Raw genomic sequence first — 21,662 nt, 5'->3', positions numbered from 1 at the left:
CAGCCATGTTTGTTTGTGAGGCTCCAGCATGAAGAACTGCTGAATATATCACCTGCCAACTTATGAGGAAGTCAACTGATGTTTAAAAAAAAAAAGCTTATTTTCTTCTGCACTTCACACTTGAGCTCTTCAGTGAAGCTGAAAGAGAGCAGCTCAAAAATATCCAAAAAAACCCCTCAAGGAAGGGGACACATCTTGATCACACAGCGCCTCCTGGTGGGTCTTTGAGGTATTGCGCAACCTTGAACAATTTCAATCCTGCAGGTCAGAGAGAGAGAGAGAGAGAGAGAGAGAGAGAGAGAGAGAGAGAGAGAGAGAGAGAGAGAGAGAGAGAGAGAGAGAGAGAGAGAGAGAGAGAGAGAGAGAGAGAGAGAGAGAGAATACATGTCGTGTTTCTGGGGCGGTCAAACTAAACTAATAGTCTGCTGACTTTAGTTTTGCATATCGTGTGAAACGTCTATGATCATTCTACTGTTTTATTTCACTTCATGTGGGAGGACAAAGTAATCTTGAAAATGCAAAATGTAAACATCTGATGTCACACGTTGCATTTGCATAAAGAGCTGCGTGAGCTTTTTATTGATGTGTTTTCACGTCTAGACAATGAAGCATGCGGCTGAGTCTCTCATCTGGTATGCAGGTGAGCGTGCAGACGATCCAGCTACAAACATCTGTTCATTATTTACATGGACGACAGTCAAACAGGAGGCGCGGTGAGACAGAAGTGACTTTATTTCCCGTGACCATGAAGACCATCAAAGTAAGAGTGAGCTGGCTTTACAAAACCTGGGAATGTAAACTTTAAAAGCGTCGCAGGAAGTTTTGCTAAGCGTTCGTCAAAAAAAAAGGCGGCAAATCACAACACCGGAGGGGATCTGAACCCAAAGAGGAATCGTAAGGGGGCGTCGGCATCTAAAAGGAGGCGGCGCAACTGGAGCGCCATCGTTTTCCTTACAGGGAAAAGAACTTTAATTCCAGCATAAAGCTTCACATCAGCAGCAATGATTTCCTGAAGAAAACACACACAGAAACACACACAGACGGAGAAAGTCAGCTGACCCTCGACGTGACATCTGTACATCCATAACGAATCAAATCAGGCTGGAAATATTTGTAATTTGCAGGAGAAATACGATGATTTAAAAGAGGTCGTGCACTCATTTCTACTCTTCTTGATCAGCATCAGATTGAGGCAAACGAACACTGAACAAAGAAAACACACACTCCTGATCTATAGGAAGTTCTAGGGACCCGTTCGGTGGACCGACGGGACTCTTCCTCTTCCTCTCCGGCGGCGCCTCCTTCACTTGGTGCCGTTGTACTTCACCTCCTTCCCGCATTTCTTCAGCGTCTCGGTGAGGAACTCCACGTCTCTGTCGGACTCGATCCAGACCAGTTTGTTGGGGAGGTCGATCTCAAACTTCACGTCTGAGGAGAAAGGAGAGGAGGAGAAAGGTGAGGAAGAGAAAGGAGAGGAGGAGAAAGGAGAAAAGAAGAAAGGAGAGGAGGAGAAAGGAGAAAAGAAGAAAGGAGAGGAGGAGAAAGGAGAGGAGGAGAAAGGAGAAAAGAAGAAAGGAGAGGAGGAGAAAGGAGAAAAGAAGAAAGGAGAGGAGGAGAAAGGAGAAAAGAAGAAAGGAGAAAAGAAGAAAGAGGCGCTTTGTTTCATTCGAGAGGACAACGCAATAGATCCTTTCATTCTAACCTTTTATAAATAATAATAACAAATGTATTAATATACATAAGTAATAGAAACATGGATAATTGTAAATAATACATACATATATATACACACATATATATATATATATATATATATATATATATATATATATATATATATATATATATATATATATATATATATATATACATATATATATATATACATACATACATACATACATACATACATACATATATGTATAAAAGAAATGCATATAAATAAAAGAAATGCATATATATAAATAAAATAATTATAAAAATATACACACACACACACATATATATATATATATTATAATAATAATATATATATATATATATATATATATATATATATATATATAATAATAATATAAACAAATCAAAATCTGGATCATCTTTGTATATAGATAAATATAACACATATGAATAAATCAAAATGGAAAGACTGTTGTCATGTTCGTTGGCGTCTCAGGTCAGACTCTGAGCACAGAAGACATTTTAATGCTGGAGTCGTAACAAGTTGTTAAAGAATAAAAAGGAGCCTCTGCATCAGCTGACATGTTGTTGAGTCAACACTCAGAGGCAAAGAGGTCATGAGGAGGTTGTGATGCAAGCGGCTTTAAAAGCTCTCAAACTGCTGAGAGCTGGTTTTATGTAACTTCACCCACCAAGAGAGGAGGGCAGCCCATGGAGCACGCCACTGTGGTTATATACATGTGTTGCTACTGGGAAGGATGTACAAAACATGTATATATATTTTTACATGTGGATCTGTATGAGCCCCGGCAGAAGCTGCTTTCAGAGTGAAACCACTAACTGGTAACTGGAGAGGACACTGGTCAGCCTCACCTCCCAGTTTGTTGAGGATTCTGGTCACAGCTCCTGAGCATCCCTCACACGTCATCGCCACCTCGAACTCGTGCTTCTGTTGCACAACAAATACATAGATATCACTGCAAAAATATACATGAATACTAATGTAAGATAAGATAAGATAATCCTTTAGTCCCTCAGTGGGGAAATTACAGGATTACAGTAGCACTGCTTACATGTAATAAGTAATAAGATAAAAGAAACAATGTAAATAAACAGTAGAACGTTAATAAACAGATAAAAAATATAAGAAAAAAATTGCAGTAAAAAAAGAACATTAAATTTACAGATGGAATAAATATATATATATATATATATATATATATATATATATATATATATGTATAAATAAATAAATAAATACAAATATGAATGAATAAATACATTCTAAATCTAAAAAAAATATTTAAATATATATTTAAGAAAAAGTGAATAATATGCACAAATAAATATGTTATATATATATATATATATATATATATATATATATACATATATATATATATATATATACATATATACACACACACACACATCCACACAAATAAAAAAAATACATTTTAAATAGAAATTATGATAAAATATACATTTGAATAAATACATAAAAAATATATAGATATAAAAAATCTATACAATGTGCCGTAATCTTAATGTGTTACAGTTTGTGTGTGTGGGGGGGAGCAATAATCCACAGTTCAGGTGTAGCATGTAACTCCAGATAAACTATAACTTAATATTGTATTTTATGAGACCAGATCCATTTCACCGTAGAGAAACTATTTAATGTATCTTTAATGTTGACACCATCATACCCACATCGCTTTCCCATTAAAGTTAGCTCACTGGGGTTTGATAGCCAGCTAGCTTGAAGGCTATTCCGCTAAAAAAAAACGCCGAGTTTCGGTCCCACTAAAGACACATTTAAAGCTAAAATAGTTCGTAACTTACGGTCATGTCTGTAGCGATGTGGCGCAACGCGAGTGTCGGACTTTGGCCTCCGATTGACAAGCAAACGTTGCTGCAAAAACCTCCACAAACGTCCACAAACCTCAGCTGGCGAGAAGCTCACCGATCGACTGGAAAACCGGATATCCGGTTAAGATTTTTTTTTAGCTTTTCTATTATAATATATATATATATATATATATATATATATATATATATATATATATATATATATATATATATATATATATATTATAATAGAAAAGCTATGTGTGTGTGTGTGTGGACTGTGGGGGGAAGCCACGCTAACACGGGAAGAACATGCAAAAGTTTAATTAGTTGATTGAGATATACTGGCTGACTAAATAAGCAGAAAAGAAAACTGCATACACGCTAAATCTGACCCCAAAGTAATCTGGCCACCCTGTAGCACAAATCAAGCGCATTCAAATTAGCATTTTTCCAAAATAAAAGTCGAGAAATAAAAGTACGAGTCTTTTTTTTCACGGAATACAGATTTCACTATTAAAAAATAAAATCACTTGTGTAGCTCGGGTTTATCTTGCGCCTATACCGTACAATAATAATAAAATAACAACACGATGGTCGGTTAGTTTGCATAAGACTGCAACCACTTTTATTCTCCTCTTACTCTTCACTGGAAATTTTCATCCTGCTCTCTTCTTCCGTTTTCACCTTCAGAATAAAAGCCCCCGAAACATAAACAAGAACACTGCTTCAGAGATAACTGTTTAAATATACAACACAATAGCTTACACTTTTATAACTGTTTTTTTTAAGCAGTTTTTGTCGGAAGTCCAGAATACAATGAAAAAAAAAGCCATGTTTTGCTTTATTGTCTAAATCAATCTTAGTACTTCCGTTTTCCCGACAAGTTTGACAGATTTTCTTTTGCCTTTCCAGAATTATACCTTGTATAAATGTATTATATTTTAAGACAAAACATACCGTTTTTTTTTAATAAATATAATTGTAAGATAATAATAAATTTAAAAAAAAAAGTAAATATCGTCGAAACGCGAAGCGGCGTGACGCGTTGTCCTCTTGTCACGTGACCGAGCCGCCGTTCAGACGCGGGCAGAAGCAGAAAAAGCTCGGCCGACTCCGGTGTTAGCGGCTCAGTTAGCGACATGACCGCGCACGGAGAATAACAACGGGACTTGTATCCTACGGAGGAGCCAGACAGACACCCGGAAAGAGAGAGAGAGCAAGAGAAAATACACGGTTTACGGTAGGTTTGTTGTTTATCCCCCTCGCCCCCTCCCGGAAACAAACATGGCACCGGGACGCCAGCTAACGTCGTGTGACCCGGAGAGCTGCGATGTGATGAAGATGATGTGATGAAGATGCTGTGATGAAGATGCCACGCTGCATGCGATATTAACGGCTTACTGATAGTGTTGTTGACGTAGCGAGCCAAACGCTGTTAAAAACAAAATTAGGTTTATATATATATATATATATATATATATATATATATATATATATATATATATATATATACATACATACATACACACAGTGTAATAATCATGTGTGTATATATATATATAAATATATATATATATATATATATATATATATATATATATATATATATATGAATTATGTATGTGTGTATATAAGTTTATATGTATGTATTTTATTGTATACAGTATATATTTTAATAATAATATATATATATGTGTGTGTATATATGTATATTTCGCATACATGTATATTTGCCAAGTGTGTGGCACATCCTGGACACAACCAAGTTGTGTGTTCGTTCACCATCAGTAAATACTCCATCCATTATCGACTGTACTATTGACACAATTACCTGTCTTTTCTTTCCTTCTTTCTTTTGTTTGTAAAGGTCATTATTTGTACCTGTACTTTCGTTGCAGCTCACCAGGAAGCAAACTTTATCGTTAACTTTAACCAAACGTTTCTTCACCGTCACTGAGGTTTAGAGACGAGTAAATGCAGGACGACCACCACTTTATCTTGACGCGTTACATCTGTGCAGAGAACACTTCATTTCTTAGCTTTTTTTGTGTGGAAATGGCAGGTGTGAAAAAAACTGATCATGTCCCAATCAGTCCACCTGTGCACCCTCTTTCTTCTCAGTACGTGTGCGCTGCACGCAGAGGTTTTGTTTCCACACCTTTGTCCTTTTTTTCTCAACCGTTTAAAGTGTGTGGATATGTGTAACAAACGAGTCCCAAATCCTCACATCTGGAAGGATTAGTCCAAGAGCTAGTCAATCCACAGAAAAAAAAGGTATTGAAGTATTGATTGATTGTAATCTAGGAGCAAAAATGCAATATTAAGAGTTAGTGTTGCGCTTTTTCCACCAGTTTCTGCCATATGATCGCATCAATAATCCTCAGATATAATTTATAAAGCGTGAGACAGTTTCCTGAAGTAGTAGTTTTATTTCTCTTTAAGGGGAAACCTTTTTGTTCTGTGAAGAACTGAGAAATTATGACCAACGGCCACATCATCATGGAGTTGCAGACAGACGCGCGCCACATCTTAATGGCTTTCTTTTATTGTTGAGGGTTTAAAGTCCTGGTGTCAGAAATCGCACACCTTATTGCGTCCTCGTGTCTCGGCACGTCGTGAGAACTCCTTACGTTTTTTTTTCCACCGGAGCGTTGTGGAAGTCGCACGTCGTCTTCTGCTGCCGCGTGAGGAACCGCCCGAAGGAATAAAAGCATCTTTTAGTTTCCTTTTGTGGCATCTTTTCAAAAAAGAAGAACCGAGAGTCCCCCACGCTAACGTAAAGTAGCCGGACGTCTCGCATCCCCCACGCTATGGAGTTCACTTTTGCTGTGGCTATTTGGATCGTGTATACTACTCATTATATGCATAGTTTCTGTCACATTCATGTAATGTGCTATAACTCTGTTACGTTGCTCATTCTGGTCACATGACATCTGTTGCTTCTGTCCATCCAGGAGAGGGATCCTCCTCTGTTGCTCTCCTGAAGGTTTCTTCCCTTTTTTCCCCTGTTAAACAGTTTTTACTATCTTTATTTGGGGGAGTTTTCCCTGATCTGATGTGAGGTTCCCGGGACAGGGATGTCATGTGTACAGATTGTAAAGCCCTCCGACAATAAACGGTAACGCTCCGACGAGAGAGAGGAGAGATGTCAGGAAGTGGTGGCAGCGACGGTGGCAACTCTTCTGTCTTTTTTTTCCCGTCTCTGTGAATCGGCAGTTGCGGCGGCCCGCGAAGATGTTCACGCCTGTTGGACGTGGCGGCCGTTGGGCTGCTCTTGCGTAACGCGGGAGCTAAGTGGCCCCCGCGGTGGCAAGTTCTGTGGTTTATAAGAGCGTTCAACACGTTGCTCTGTCAGCCTGAAGCTAAGAGACAGAGAGAGAGAGAGAGAGAGAGAGAGAGAGCTTAAGCTGACGGAGAACACAATCAATAATGAGAACAATCATTACCCGCTGCCTCGTTCTCTTAAGAAGGGTCAAGCGTGCCATTTAAAGAGCTTCTTCTTCCCTCCTCACGGGTAGAAGTTCACGCTTTGACTCTCTTTTCTTTTTTTTTTTCTTGCATCGTGCAGCGGTCGATGCTGGACTCCCTCATCTCCCGCCGTTAGGATCTGCGAGGCTCGGAGAGACGACGCCGACTACGACTACGCCGCCGTCCGCCAAACCGCCCGACCCAACATGATGGCCTCCACCGACGTGGACAACCGCGGCGAAGGTGAGTACATTCAGTGTTTACAAAGCGAGCTCTGGGTGGTGGTGGTGGTCACGGACGCAGACACACAGCTGGGATTATGTTGTAATCCCAACCGGCCGGTAGACGCCGACTCATCAAAGCTGCTTTCCTTTTTCTTTCTGCTCGGCCGGTCAGGAGGTCGGACGTATTCGTCACGATAAAGGAGAGGACGCTCTAGGATTTAACAAACATTACTTCAATGAAATGCAGCCGTTACAAATGCAGCCGTTACAAAAATTGTAATAAGTCTATATAATTATTAAAATGTGTTTAACCCTCTGGGTTTTTGCATCTTTAGGGCCATAGTGTCTTGTTATATAGAGAGCTGAGCTGGTGCTGCACCTTTTGGTGTAACATATGTTATGTATGCACGTGCCTTTTTAAAAAAAAAAGTGAATTAAAGAAATTAAATAAACTTCAGAAAATGACCCCAGGCGGTTAAATAGAGTCTCTAAAGTCCACTGAAAGACATAGGAAGGTTTTTTTTCACTTCCCTGGTAGTTCTCACACTGCGAGGAGAACTCGTTTCACTGAAAGAAAGTGGCAAAGTGCAGCTCTGCAGCCGCCAGCGTGTGTGTGCGTGAAGTGTGTGTGTCGAGTATTTAAACGAGTTGCCGAGCTTCAGGGCGCCTCCGCTTCTGCGTGAGCTCAATTACTATTTCATTTATTTTATTTTTCACTGGAAAGCACGACGGAATTTTCTGTCCGTCAGAAAATCTGTGTTTAGTTTGGCCGTCGCTTTGACAGAAAATCTGCACTGTTTGTCTTTTTGCTTATTGTTTATAGTCAAATCTATTCACTTTTCTTTCTTTTTTTTTTACCTCTTCAGACTCGTTTTGGCATCCTTTTTTTCCTCACAAGTACTTGTTCCAGAAAACTGTGATTGTTCGCCAGCGGGATAAAAATTGAATAATAATAATAACTTTGCATTAAAACTGCAATACAGTCCACCGTCCATTCATCTGTGTTTCACAATATTCACTTATCGGTTGATAAATTGCGACACATTGATTTTTCTGCACTTTTCAGAGTCAGTAGATGCAATTTTTAACAGGAATAGAGAGCGTGTTTGTCCCCCGCGAGATGCGTAAAGGGAGTAAAAAGCCCCGCGTGCTGCGCCACAATAAAAAAGGGTCATCCTCACTCATCCTCCTTTTTTTCTTTGCCCTCCCTCTCTCTCCTTCGCGGCAGGTGCTTTGTTTTCCGACCAAATCCCATCAGAAATGGATGCGCTTTGTCCCTCTCCTCCAGGACCCTCCAGACCCCAACGCACCTACGAGAGGATCGGAGGCCGGGAGGGAACCTCGTGAGTAGTATTCAGAAAAGAAAATCCCATGTGTCACAACAGCAGCAGCAATGGCGGCTCTAACGCGACTATGCGACCTCTCCCTCCTCCCCGTTTGTCCCAGTTTCTGTCAGACTCTCATTCACCTGCTGAAGGGGAACATCGGCACGGGGCTGCTGGGGCTGCCGCTGGCCGTGAAGAACGCCGGCCTGGTGGTGAGTACGCGTCCTAAAGGTCATGTGACACGCAGTGTTTCTGACCTGCAAAGCTGTGTTCAGGGTTTGCGGTGGCGGCGAGGGAGGGAGGGAGGGAGGGGGGACACATTTACATGTCGCACCGCAGGGAAATGTGGTGGCCAAAGCTGGCGAGATAGTGGCGGCGTTTGCATCCCCGCCTGCAAGTTAGGCAGGGCTTTTATTCTGAAATTCCACATCAGAGCGTGCTGCTGTTCTGCTTTTTTTTTTTAAAATTATTTTGAAGTGAAACTGGAGGTTTTGAGCTGTGACTTTTTAGTCTTGAGAAATAGATTTGTTATTATTTGCTTTGAGTCGTTCAAGGCACTGAAAGGCAAGTGAAGTAGACGTGAAAGTAGTTTATTTAGTTTATTATCTGAGAGACAGAAGAGACGTCACGTTTGACCCGCCTGGCGTCAACGTTTCACAAGCCGACACATTTAGGTTTTTATGTTGCGTTTTATGTTTAACCTTCAGTGTTAATGTTGATCTTCTCTCTCTGTCTCCCTGTCCCCGTTTCTCTCTCTGTCTCTTTCTCTTTCTTTCTCTCTCCCTGTCTCTCTTTCTCTTTCTCTGACTGTCTTTCTCTTTCTTTCTCTCTGTCTGTCCGTCTCGCTCTCTCTCTTTTATCGCTTTCTCTCTCTCTCTCCGTCTCTTTCTCTCTCTCTGTCTTTCTGTGTGTGTCTCTCTCTCTTTCTCTCTGGCTGTTCTCTCGCTCTCTCTCTCTCTCCCTCTCTCCCCCCCCCCCCATCCTTCCTCCAGGTGGGTCCCATCAGCCTGCTGGTGATGGGCGTCATCGCGGTCCACTGCATGAAGGTTCTGGTGAAGTGTTCTCACCACCTCAGTGAAAAGTAAGTCGTTCCCTCTGTCCTCCTCCTCCTCCTCCTCCTCCTCCTCTTCTGAATTTCAGGGGTTTGAACCGTCGGCTCACACAAACAGAAGTGCGTCTGCACAAGCATCCGTTTGTATGTTTGTTTGTTTGTTGTCACTGGTCCAATTTCTATAAACCCATCAGATCATCTAAATGAGGCAATAAACCTCACGTCTACGATCCAGCAGCTGTTTGACGTGTGTGTGTGTGTGTGTGTGTGTGTGTGTGTGGTGACTAAACACTCATTATCAGATTGTGTGTGTGTGGTGACTAAACACTCGTTATCAGATTGTGCGTGTGTGTCCCGTCCTTTGCCCTGTTCATGCGGTTGGTGCACACACCGGCTCCGCCCCCCACAGAGGGATTCCAGCTGACGGGGCGCGTGAATGAAGCGCCTCAGACGCTTTTACTGAAGTGAGAGTTTTGATCCGACTCGCTGCACTTCCTGTTTCTTTACTGCCGAGTCAGTCAGAGTCACCGCTACCTCCGGTTCTCATGAGCATGAAGGAGCGACAGGACGCTTCATGCTCATGAGAACCAGAGTCACCGCTTCCTCCGGTTCTCAGGACGCACACACACATTTGCACACACACACTTGCACTCAGACTCACACACTCACTCTCACAGACACACACACTCTCTCACAGACGCACACACTCTCTCACAGACACACACACTCTCTCACAGACACACACACTCTCTCACAGACACACACACTCACTTTCACAATCACACACTTGCACTCAGACTCACACACTCACTCTCACAGACACACACACTCTCTCACAGACACACACACTCTCTCACAGACACACACACTCTCTCACAGACACACACACTCTCTCACAGACACACACACTCTCTCACAGACACACACACTCACTTTCACAATCACACACTTGCACTCAGACTCACACACTCACTCTCACAGACACACACACTCACTCTCACAGACACACACACTCTCTCACAGACACACACACACTCTCTCACAGACACACACACACTCACTTTCAGACACACACTCACTTTCAGACACACACTCTCTCCCACACACTCACTTTCAGACACACATACTCTCTCACACACACACACTCTCACTTTCACAGACACACACTCTCACTTTCACATGACACTCTCACACACAGGACCGTGGTTGCTGCTCTTGTGACGTCTGCATTTTGCCGTCTGACATCTTTGTGTTGGAGAGGTTGTTGTTGTTGCTGCAGTGTCGACTAACGGTTGTTTGTTTGTTTGTTTGTTTGTTTGTTTGTGCAGGGTGGACCGGCCGTCGCTGAGCTACGGCGAGGCGATGCAGTACGGCATGGAGAACGTGTCGTGGCTCAGGAGACACTCGCGGTGGGGAAAGTAGGTTCTGTTCTTTCAAGAGAAGAAAACAATGTTTCCTTTCTTTTATTTTCATGACGGGACACACACTGCCTCAAAGGATCTCCCACAATGCAACAGTCATGCGGGGAACGTTGAATTAGGTTTTAGAGAGAAATGGAAGGAAGGAGAGAGAGAGAGAGAGAGAGACACGGAGGAGGAGAGATGGAAGAAAGAAGAGTGACAGCGAGAGATGAGAGAGACAGAAGAAAGGAGGGAGAGAGACAGAAAGAAGGCGGAAGATAGGCAGAGAGAGAGGGGAGAGATGGAAGGAAGGAATGAGAGGGGGAGAGAGATGGAAGGAGAGGGAGGGAGGGGGAAGAAAGAAGAGAGAGATGGAAGGAAGGAGAGAAAGATGGAATCAAGAATGGAGAGAGACAGGGTGAGAGATGGAAGGAAGGAAGGAAGGAGAGAGGGAGGTCTGCAAAGTGTTTCATAGATCTCATTGCTGTAACTTTTTGTCTTTGTGAGGCTGATTGAGACGTAAAAACGTTTGATAAATGTACAGACGAGTAGCTCAATACTCTCTCTCTCTTCTTTCTCTTTGTTCTTTCTCTTTCTCTCTCTCAGACAGATCGTGAACTTGTTTCTCATCATCACCCAGCTCGGCTTCTGCTGCGTTTACTTTGTCTTCCTCAGTGACAACATCAAGCAGGTCCTGACCCCACACACACACACACACACCCCTCGAGGGACGGGTTACAGTGCGGTCATGTGACGTAACTTACGGGCCTCCCGTGTCTTCTGACCTTTGACCCGCGCGTCCGAATAAATCCCAGTTGTTGACGCGACCCGAGAAGAAAAAGAAAGAAAAACATTTTCTGATTCATAGATTTATGGAAGACGCTCACGTGAAGGTTATTCTTCTGGGTTGCACGTCAGTTTCCGTAGTTATGTAACCGCTCGTACATGTACATGTACATGTGCTCGTACACGTGCTCAGAGGTTCCTGTGTCGACTCGTAACAGGTCACGAGCAGGAGAGACGTGGCTGCGTTAAAGGAAGTCGCATGAGAAAATGTGCGCTATCATGTTTTTGAACTTCTCTTTATCTTCGCTGTCGTTAAACACGAGATGCCTTTTGTTCACCAGCTTCCTCCTGTTTTCTTCGTTTTGTTGTGACCCTCGTTGACCCCGTGTTGTGGTTGGAGAGCCGTGAACTTTACTGTTTACCCCCACTGTGTGTGTGTGTGTGTGTGTGTGTCTGTGTGTCTGTGTGTGTCTGTGTGTGTAGTGCCGTCTGAGCAGGTCTGGTGCTTTGTATTCGGTTCTGCTTTATAATTCTGACCCTTGAAGCGATGGCCGTTCCTGCGTGGACGTTTTGTGTGCAGTACCGGTTCCGACCACCAGGTGGCGGCGTCCGTCTGCTCGTCGCTCTCCTTCCTCTTCCTCTGTTGGTGTAGCATTCCTGCAACACTTTGTTCGTGGAGTTTGTGTCCTTATGTCCTTCCAAGGAATACTTAGAATGTGCAAATACAAAGAAAAGTCGTCGCACTTGTGTACTTGTACTCGCGACAGTATTGCGAGCAAGTGTAGGAGACTATTTTTTTATTTGAAAAGGGGAAGAAAAAAAGGAACTTTGACCTTTTTCATGAGAACCAAAAGATCTTGTGTCAATATAATGAGAAACCTTTTCAAAATGATGACATAGTATCTCGAAATATTGCTTTTTTGTCTTAAAATAATTGATTAAAGATATCGACATCTTCTCACAATTTTTAGGAGACTCGTTGTTTAGAGAGAAGTCATTATGTTTGGAGTATTTTTTAAATATTAGCTCATTATATAATGATACAAAGTCAGTGTTTTAAAATAAGATAAACTAACATATTAACTCCAGAAAGTTTCTCTTAGTCTTACTTTTTCTTCTTTTCAATAAAATTATTTACAAAAAATCCCCAAAAATATTGACGTCTGAAAGTGTCAAATTATTTTATACACTAACTCATTGTTTAGAGATTAGAAAGTCATTCATTTGGGAAATTGTCTCCTTTTCTTGGAGATATTAAGTCATTATATTGACATATTAAGTCATTATATACAGATACTAAGTCATTATATAGAGATATTAAGGCATTATGTATAGATATTAAGTCATATTTACATATTAAGTCATTGTATAGATATACTAAGTCATTATATAGAGATATTAAGGCTTGTATTTGTATTGGAACACTATTTTGGAACACTAACTTATAAACTTGAGCACGTTCCCATCATCGCATCATTTCATCTTCACACTGATAAACATGAGCTTCCACTGAAAAGTGAAAAAAGTCCCTCATGAAAATATCTCCAGCCACCAGATTTCAGCAGAATAACTTTCCCTCCTCGTCTCCTTCTTCCTTTCCTCCCTCCCTCAGGTGGTGGAGGCGGCCAACGCCACCACCGTCAGCTGCCATATGAACTACACCAACCAGACGCAGGTGCTGGTGCCGAGCTTCGACTCGCGCCTCTACATGCTGTGCTTCCTGCCCGCCGTCGTGCTGCTGGTGTTCACCCCGGACCTGCGCTACCTGGCGCCGCTGTCCCTAGTGGCCAACCTGATGATGACGGCCAGCCTGATGCTCATCTACTTCTACTCGCTGACGGTGAACACTTATCTCTTTTGGCTGTTTTTAACGCTTTTTATTTACTGGAAAAGTCCAGTTACAAGCCGCTCCTACCTTCGGTGAGGTGTCCCCGCTTTAGCAAGCTAGCGCCGCTGCTAGCTCCCCCCCACTGCTGCTGCTGCCCACGTTGAGCCGAGACTGGTGCCACTATTTTCGGTGGTTGTCGGGGAGCTGGAGGGGAACTAGCAGCAGCAGCAGCAGCAGCAGCAGCTGCTGCTAGTTCCCCTGCCGGGCTACAGTGAGAAGCTAGCAGCAACACTAGCTGACTACAGCGAGGAACTAGCATCAGCGGTAGCTGGTTACAGTGGACAACTAGCGGAGAACTAGCAGCGCTAGATGACTGACTATAGCGAGGAACTAGCAGCAACGCTAGCTGGCTACAGTGGAGAACTAGCAGCTGCGGTGGCTGGCTACAGTGGAGAACTAGCAGCAGCGCTAGCTGGCTACAGTGGAGAACTAGCAGCAGCGCTAACTGGCCACAGCGGGGAACTAGCAGCAGCAGCGCTAGCTGGCTGCAGTGCTAGCTAGCGGGAACAACCACTGAAGGTAGTAGCGGCTTGTAACCCGACTTTTACGATATCTTATACCAACAAACTCTGAAAGTTTAATTGTTTTCTTTTGTGATTTAAGAGCTGGGGGCATTTGTTTTTTTCATGATAATCTTAATTAATCTAAGTTAAAAAAACAAGTATTTATTTGTTTTTTTACACAGGTGGTAAAAGATTATTCTAGCGAAACGTGTTAACCTCATCAACACGGGAGAGAAAACAATTTAGATTAGACTTCTTTTTCTTTTTTCCTCACCTGATATAATTATGTATTGTTATTTACTCCACGACTAACACAGTAGTGATGATTGTTTTCTACTTCTGATACTTTTGAAAGCCGAGTTATTAAAGTAAGATTGAATTATGTTCGAGACTCAAATATGTGACCGTCATCCAAAGTGGGTTTTTTCTTCTTCAAGCTTTAACAACCAGCGCTCCGCTTTTCTCTCTATTTAATTCCGTAATAATCTTTTATATCGGCCGTCATCGATGTCACGGGGCCGCAGGATAAAGACCTCGTGGCCGTTTGGATTTCTTCCCACGACTCGGTCACGGTTTCGGGCTTTTTTAAAGCTCGTCGCTGTGACCTTTCGTTTAAAAAGAGCGACAACAAATGCGGTCGCGTTACGACGGAGAGGTTTCAAACGGGTGCAGAAGAGAAGGAAGTTTATCGTTTTTACTCTTCCTCTTTGGTTTTATTCGCAGTAACAGCAGTTCTATTTTTTTAATGGCAGCCTGTTTATTTCCCAGCTGCTCATCAAAGACCTTCATCACATGTTGAATGTTTTATATCGTGTGCCAACAAGCGAAGGGAGAGGACTTCTCGACTGTTGTGTTTGAGTCAATTCAACAAACTCTGACTCAACGTTAACGTTCTCCTCTTCCTCGCTCGCCCCTCGCAGAACATCAAGTACCCCATCGACCTCCCCAAAGTGGGCCGAGCTATAGACTACCCCCTCTTCTTTGGGACGGCCATCTTTGCCTTCGAAGGGATCGGAGTGGTACGTGACTTCAGTGACCTCTAACATCCCGTATGATTTAATACATCGTAAATCAGCCGTTTCCTTTTTGGTCCATCGAGTTTTATTTTATTTATTTGTCTGTCTCTGCAGGTTCTGCCCCTGGAGAACAAGATGCAGAGGCCTCAGAGGTTCATCCCGGTGCTGTACTTTGGGATGGGCATCGTCACCTTCCTCTACACCAGCCTCGGCACCATCGGGTACTTGTGCTTCGGAGAGCACATCGGAGGGAGCATCACGCTCAACCTGCCCAACTGCTGGTGAGAAAACAGCCTTTTTAAAATGTTGATAACGGTGCAACTATGTGTAGTTTTACATGAATGCACCTGCTCCTTTTCACGCTTTAGAGATGTGATGTCGTCTTTTTTAGATTTCGAATTTGCAAAAAGGATTGTGCATCTTCTGAGACCGACAAACCCGCACAAATTAGACAAAATAAATCGGAATTCTTAAGGCGGCCTTCAGGGGGGGCGGCAACTTTTGAACTGCGCTGCCATGTTTCCCGGGCTGTTTGCATATTTAAATAAGACAAAATGATCCTTTTATTGGTCGCTCAGTGGGGAAATTATATGTAGATACAGATTTAAAAAATCAAGTAATATAAATAAACAGGAAAACGGTAATCAGACAAAGTCCAAAATGAACAGTAAGGAAAATATTAAATATACAGATGCAATGAAAATATGTTTAAAAGTACTTAAACATCATGAATGATGATGTGTTCAGAGTGTTAATATGCAGACGTTTGGTGCAAAATTAGCCTTTTTAAAAAAAATCATGATGCAATAATATAAATATTTACAAAAGCACTGAGCCCAGTTTGTCGCTGTGACCTGAAAGCTCCTCGTCACGTGCACTTAACCGTCAAAATGTTTCTTACAATGACTTTTTATTCCATGATGAATGAGACCAGTGCGCTCCCACGGCGCCATCTAGTGGCCGTCTTCAGATGAGCGCTTTAACGTTGCGTGTCGTTCTGTCATATTCATAAATGTTCATGGTTACAGTCACAAAATGTGGTGGGAAAAACTACAAAATACACATTCAGGTGTTTATTTTACTACTTATGTCTTTTTGTGTCACCATGAGCTGACTCATTTGCATATACACACATGCCAGTGATGAAGTGGTGAGGTTTCATGGTTTTATGAGTTAACGTGTTGTCACAATGTGTGTGAATGGAACTAAACGTCTCTTTGAAGGACGTTCTCTCTCTCTCTCCGTGAGACTGTAAAGTTTGGGATGTGAGAGCTGCTGACGTGCAGATTCACGGCTCACTTTCATTCCTCTCTCAATATTCTGAAGGTTTGTTCAGATATCACTCACGGCCTGATTTCATGCAACATTCATGAATAAAAACTTGGAGGAAATTGATTATTTTTACGGCTGTCTTTGCAGTAATCCAAAGGTGTATGTTTATTTTAAACCCCCTCAACGCAAATAGAACTTCTCTGCATAACTTGTACTTGATTTATACAATGTTTTAGAAGTAAAAAGATCTGAGGAAATTGTTTTTTTCTTCTGCCAAGATAAATCATAAATTCCCTCAGTTTCATTTTATTGACTTTTTTTTATTTATTTTTTTTACCTGCTGTTAAAACTTCAGATTTATCTTCTCAAATGCGCAAATGTCCTCTTTTTATTCCATAAGAAAATGCCTCATCTGCATATTTAATCATACTTTTAAAATATATTTTAAAACATTATATTTAATTGAGGCAGAAATACGTGAAAGTTTCATGGTTATCTATTTGTCTATTACACACACACACACACACACACCTTTTTGACCCTGGTTCGGGGGTTGGTTAACATTTTTTCACTGTGGTTGAAACCTCAAAGGCAGTAATTACCAGCACATCACTTAAAAAGCTGAATAAATAAATAAATAACTGATCAATAGATTCCTCCTTTCATAATGTTTCATAATGTTTTTTTTATTGAAGCACCTTGAGCATAAAAAATGAAGCCTTGCTTTGTATTGCATGAAAGGTTTTTGATTATCTGCTTTTAAGTGCATCGAATAGGATTTAATGTTTTATTTTTAATTATATTTTTAGCTGTAACTTTGAGACAGAACACTTTTTATTTAGTCACATTTCACATTTTTAGTGGTTAATTTATATTCACAGTATTTGGATCCTCTGAGTTAAATCTTTTCAACAAATATTGAATTTCCTGAATTTGAACCCTTAAAAAAATCTATTTTTCATTCTTTTTGTGCACTATTTTTGTACGATTTTCATGTTTTGAAAATCTATTTTTACTCCCAAGACCAAAAGATTTCAGCCATTTAAAAAGCCCAAAATGTCCCAAGTGATGCGTAAAGGTTAAGCCCCTCCCCCTCTCCTCCAGGACCTACCAGGCGGTGAAGCTGCTCTACTGTTTCGGCATCTTCATCACCTTCGCGCTGCAGTTCTACGTTCCAGCGGAGATCCTCATCCCCCCGGTGCTGAGCCGCGTGTCGGAGAGCTGGCAGACGCCCGTCAACCTGCTGCTGCGCACCGTCATGGTGGTCTTCACATGTGAGTGACGACAAGGCGGCGACACAGCCTGCAGGCTCTCTCCTGACCGCCAGGGGGCGACTCTGGTTGTATAGAAGTCTATGCTTCATGTGTTGAAGCTGCATTCTCTCTCCTGACCACCAGGGGACGACTCCTCTGGTTGTATAGAAGTCTATGCTTCATGTGTTGAAGCTGCATTCTCTCTCCTGGCCACCAGGGGATGACTCCTCTGGTTGTATAGAAGTCTATGCTTCATGTGTTGAAGCTGCATTCTCTCTCCTGGCCACCAGGGGGTGACTCCTCTGGTTGTATAGAAGTCTATGCTTCATGTGTTGAAGCTGCATTCGCTCTCCTGACCACCGGGGGGGGTGACACTTTTGGTTGTATAGAAGTCTATGGCTCATGTGTTAAAGCTGCATTCTCTCTCCTGACCACCAGGGGGAGACTCCTCTGGTTGTATAGAAGTCTATGCTTCATGTGTTAAAACTGCGTTCTTTCTATCTACCAACAGGGCCCGACTACTTTGGTTGTATAGAAGTCTATGCTTCATGTGTTGAAGCTGCATATTTTGGTTGTATAGAAGTCTATGCTTCATGTGTTAAAGCTGCATTCTCTCTCCTGACCACCAGGGGGCGACTCCTCTGGTTGTATAGAAGTCCATGCTTCATTGGTTAAAGCTGCATTCTCTCTCCTGACCATCAGGGGGGCGACTCCTCTGGTTGTATGTGTTGAAGCTGCATTCTCTCGACTCATGTGGTTGTATAGAAGTCCATGCTTCATGTGTTAAAGCTGCATTCTGATCAGAAACAACAAGAGGACGCCGTCTGTCCCGTTTCCCGCACTTCTGTAAAGCTTTTGAAGTTGCCGCTGTATTCTCGCGCCTTCTTTCTTTTATTGTTTAAAAAAAAGAAAGTATTCATTCGGTTCATTCACATAAAATGAGAGAAATGAAGCGGTGACAATCGGCACGTCAGCTGTCACTTTAAAGGAATCCCCAGCCAACAAATAACTTCAGTTTTTCTTGTTCCACAAAAATGAAAAGCTGCTTTAAACATCCAATAACTGCCTCTCGTCTTGAACAGCTCCGTCTTTGTCTCGTCGGGACGGGGAAGTGGAAATTACTCGCCAAAATAGCCGTGATAATCGTTTTTTAGTTTTTGTGGTTGGGGACCTCAAATACTGGTTTGAGTCTAGTAACCGGTGGTAAACCAGAGTCCCTTGTAGGACTCTTCTTCTCTCTTTTTTTTTTGACCCCCTTGAAGTATCTTTAGTGGTCATAATGGGATTTTATTGCTGGTCTTAATGGGACCGTTGTGTTTTTTTATCTGCGTCCCAGGTAAAGAACTCCGGGACGTTTCTTTAATGGCTCTACATTCGCTGGAGGCTCTGCGTTTCTGTTTCTTTATCGTATTTTGTGTCACGTCTCCTGTTTTCGTCCTGTGAACCTGAAGGAATGTGTGTGTCATTGTTCACGTACACACACTCATTGCGTCAGGAAACGGTTCCCTGTAATGGTTCTGCGAGGCCTTTTTTTATTTTTATTTTTCTCAATGGCAGTAATCTATTCCCCTTCGGGACCTGCTGATCCTCGACCCGTTTTTTATGGATCGTTGTGTTCACATTGAAGCTGCCGTGGCCGCGCTTTAAAATCCCCGCGGCCGGTTTTTCATTTAATTGACAAACTATCCCCAAAGTTTAACCGACCGTAGAACTGTTTTCACTGTGGAGGGGAAATGCTGAATTTCTATTCTTTTACTGTAATGCACTCGGCCCCGGGAGTCTCTTCAGCAGCTCTGAAGGGGGCGTGTCCAGTCCGGTGGCCACGCCCCTGCTTTTTGGTCAGGGTTCTTATGGTCACGGTCATTTTTTAAATTAATATGCTTTTAAAAGAAATAGGCTCAACATATATACGCAGGCATACATACAGGTATCTATATAAATGTTTATTCTTTTAATCAAACTATTGTCATTTATTTGTGTCATTTAAGGTTTACTGTATGCTTTGAATCCTCATTGTTAGTTTAAATACTACATTTTAACACTTTTTACTAAAAACACACAGATTTTACTACATATTTGGTTATGGAAATGTGTTTAAAAGTCATGGTAATGTGGTTAAAAGTGATGGAAACGTGGTTAAAAGCGATGGAAATGTGGTTTTAAAGTCATGGAAATGTGGTTAAAAGTCATGGAAATGTGGTTAAAAGTCATGGAAATGTGGTTAAAAGTCATGGAAATGTGGTTAAAAGTCATGGAAATGTAGTTAAAAGTCATGGAAATGTAGTTAAAAGTCATGGAAATGTGGTTTTAAAGTCATGGAAATGTGGTTTTAAAGTCATGGAAATGTGGTTAAAAGTCATGGAAATGTGGTTAAAAGTCATGGAAATGTGGTTAAAAGTCATGGAAATGCGGTTTTAAAGTCATGGAAATGTGGTTTAAAGTCATGGAAAAGTTGCGTTGTGCGTGCAGGAACAAGAAAAGACTGCAGCCGCACGCTGGAATGAAAACATTTTCCATTTAGTAAATTAAGGTCCTTTTAGAGTCAAGCAGACCTTAAAGCAGGGGGGTGCTTTAGGGCGGGGCTTAATGTGATTGACAGGTCTCTACATTAAGCCTCCGGATTTCAAAATATGCTAGCTTTAAAGTCGTGAAAATTTGGTTAAATGTCATGCAGAAGTCGTGAAAACTTGGTTTGAAGTCATGAAAATCCATTGGTCAAAGTGTGTCTGAACCTGGATGACGTAACTCGGGCGGCGGGGTCCTCTAGACAGGCGGCGAGGTGGTTTCGGACGAGGTGGAGAACGTTGGAATTTAAATGAACATTTTTTTGCCGGTTTTAAGTTGTCTTCCTTCTTGTACTACGTGTATCTGTACACAGAGTACAGCGTGTATTCCTACGTTGGTGCACAAGGTGGCGCGTAGCTTCTCCAGCCGTGACGTTAAGGCGCTTGGCATTAAAAAAAAAAAAAAACTCCATTAAACGGTTTGAAACCCCCAGAAGGTTTTTCGCCAGGCGGCCAGTAAACGTGACCGATCTGCACTCCACTTGATGGAGACGCTGAACGGAGGAGATGCAGATCTTATCCAGCCCATTTCACTGGGTTAGAGACGTGTGTGTGTGTGTGTGTGTGTGTGTGTGTGTGTGTGTGTGTGTGTGTAACAATACTCCATGAGCAGTTACATAACATCAAATGTCAAGCGGTTCGTTGTCGTCCTCACGTGAAACCTGGAGTCATCTCCAGTCCATTTATTAGCCGTGATTGGAGGTTTCTGCACATGCATGTCGATGAGCTAATGAAGGGCGGCGCGTTCATCCGTGTGCCGCATCGTGCGCACGGGTCATTTGCAAAGGTGTGTGTATGTGTGTGTGTGAGAGAACGAGAAAAGACCACAGCTGCACGCTCGAATGAACACGTCGTGTGCGTGATTTTTCATTTAGTGTTTACGGTTTCATTTTAGAGTCCAGCAGACCATAAAGCAGGGGGCGCTTTAGGGCGGGGCTTAATGTGATTGACAGGTCTCTACATTAAGCCTCGGGGTTCCAAAATATTCTAGCTTTCATTCATTGTTTGCACAAAAACAAAAAAACATGGCGACGAACGCAATCCAAGATGGCGACGGCAAAAATCGTTGAACTCGAGGCGGCGTGAGGACGGATTATTATTTTTTTTACTTTGCTTGTTTACTCGACGCATTGTTGACATTTTTCTAACGCGAGATTGGCCGGCCGACGAATCGTCTCAGTGGCGACTCGGCCGTGAGCGTGTCGGCAACTGATTTTTTTTTTTTCTTTTTCTATCTTTTCTTCTTTTTCCTCGTTCTCTTGGTTTTCCTCAAAGCGGCAGCTCGTGAGACGTGAGATTGTGTGTTTTACAGCCTCGATAACAGATTCTCCTCGTCTTTCCCCTCATCGGCTGCAGTTTGATGTCAGAAGAGTTAAAA

General features: G+C 42.2%; 2 protein-coding genes across 4 annotated transcripts in view; one reads left to right on the top strand and one right to left on the bottom strand.

Annotated features, from left to right (window-relative positions):
- Nucleotides 1–714: 714 nt before the first annotated feature.
- Nucleotides 715–3,659, bottom strand: atox1 (antioxidant 1 copper chaperone). 2 transcript variants are annotated; one of them, XR_011077364.1, is made up of 4 exons: nucleotides 3,526–3,659; nucleotides 2,554–2,629; nucleotides 1,225–1,428; nucleotides 715–1,009 (listed from the first exon to the last, which is right to left on the bottom strand). XR_011077364.1 is itself a non-coding variant. In XM_068574086.1 (3 exons), exons 1-3 carry the CDS (start codon nucleotides 3,529–3,531, stop codon nucleotides 1,304–1,306), a joined length of 207 nt encoding a protein of 68 aa, XP_068430187.1. In that variant the 5' UTR covers nucleotides 3,532–3,659; the 3' UTR covers nucleotides 715–1,303. The 2 variants fall into 2 exon arrangements, 1 of the variants encoding a protein (XP_068430187.1); XM_068574086.1 differs by having other exon boundaries at nucleotides 715–1,428.
- Nucleotides 3,660–4,609: 950 nt separating this feature from the next.
- Nucleotides 4,610–21,662, top strand: part of slc36a1 (solute carrier family 36 member 1) — a 28,622-nt gene continuing 11,569 nt past the window's right edge. Inside the window, exons 1-11 of one of the 2 annotated variants that reach the window (XM_068572074.1) lie at nucleotides 4,610–4,774; nucleotides 7,103–7,245; nucleotides 8,515–8,569; nucleotides 8,673–8,763; nucleotides 9,544–9,632; nucleotides 10,931–11,020; nucleotides 11,609–11,693; nucleotides 13,401–13,628; nucleotides 15,100–15,198; nucleotides 15,310–15,476; nucleotides 17,572–17,741. In XM_068572074.1, coding sequence (XP_068428175.1) covers nucleotides 7,209–7,245; nucleotides 8,515–8,569; nucleotides 8,673–8,763; nucleotides 9,544–9,632; nucleotides 10,931–11,020; nucleotides 11,609–11,693; nucleotides 13,401–13,628; nucleotides 15,100–15,198; nucleotides 15,310–15,476; nucleotides 17,572–17,741 — 1,111 coding nt within the window. In that variant the 5' untranslated portion in view covers nucleotides 4,610–4,774; nucleotides 7,103–7,208. Of the gene's footprint in view, nucleotides 4,775–7,102; nucleotides 7,246–8,454; nucleotides 8,570–8,672; nucleotides 8,764–9,543; nucleotides 9,633–10,930; nucleotides 11,021–11,608; nucleotides 11,694–13,400; nucleotides 13,629–15,099; nucleotides 15,199–15,309; nucleotides 15,477–17,571; nucleotides 17,742–21,662 lie in introns of both variants that reach the window. The other variant, XM_068572066.1, reaches the window with a different exon arrangement.

This window comes from Clinocottus analis, unplaced genomic scaffold (assembly GCF_023055335.1).
Source record: "Clinocottus analis isolate CAN_PGR_092001 unplaced genomic scaffold, fCliAna1.0.p SCAF_1, whole genome shotgun sequence".
Classification (NCBI taxonomy): Eukaryota; Metazoa; Chordata; class Actinopteri; order Perciformes; family Cottidae; genus Clinocottus; species Clinocottus analis.
Note: the sequence above shows the minus strand (reverse complement) of the source record. Positions and strands in the feature narration are given on the sequence as shown.

Bases quoted from the DNA above. Each gene is read 5' to 3' on its own strand.
- atox1 (XM_068574086.1), bottom strand. The intron at 1,429-2,553 runs GTGAGGCTGACC...CTTTCTCCTCAG, and splicing joins AATCCTCAACAAACTGGGAG to ACGTGAAGTTTGAGATCGAC.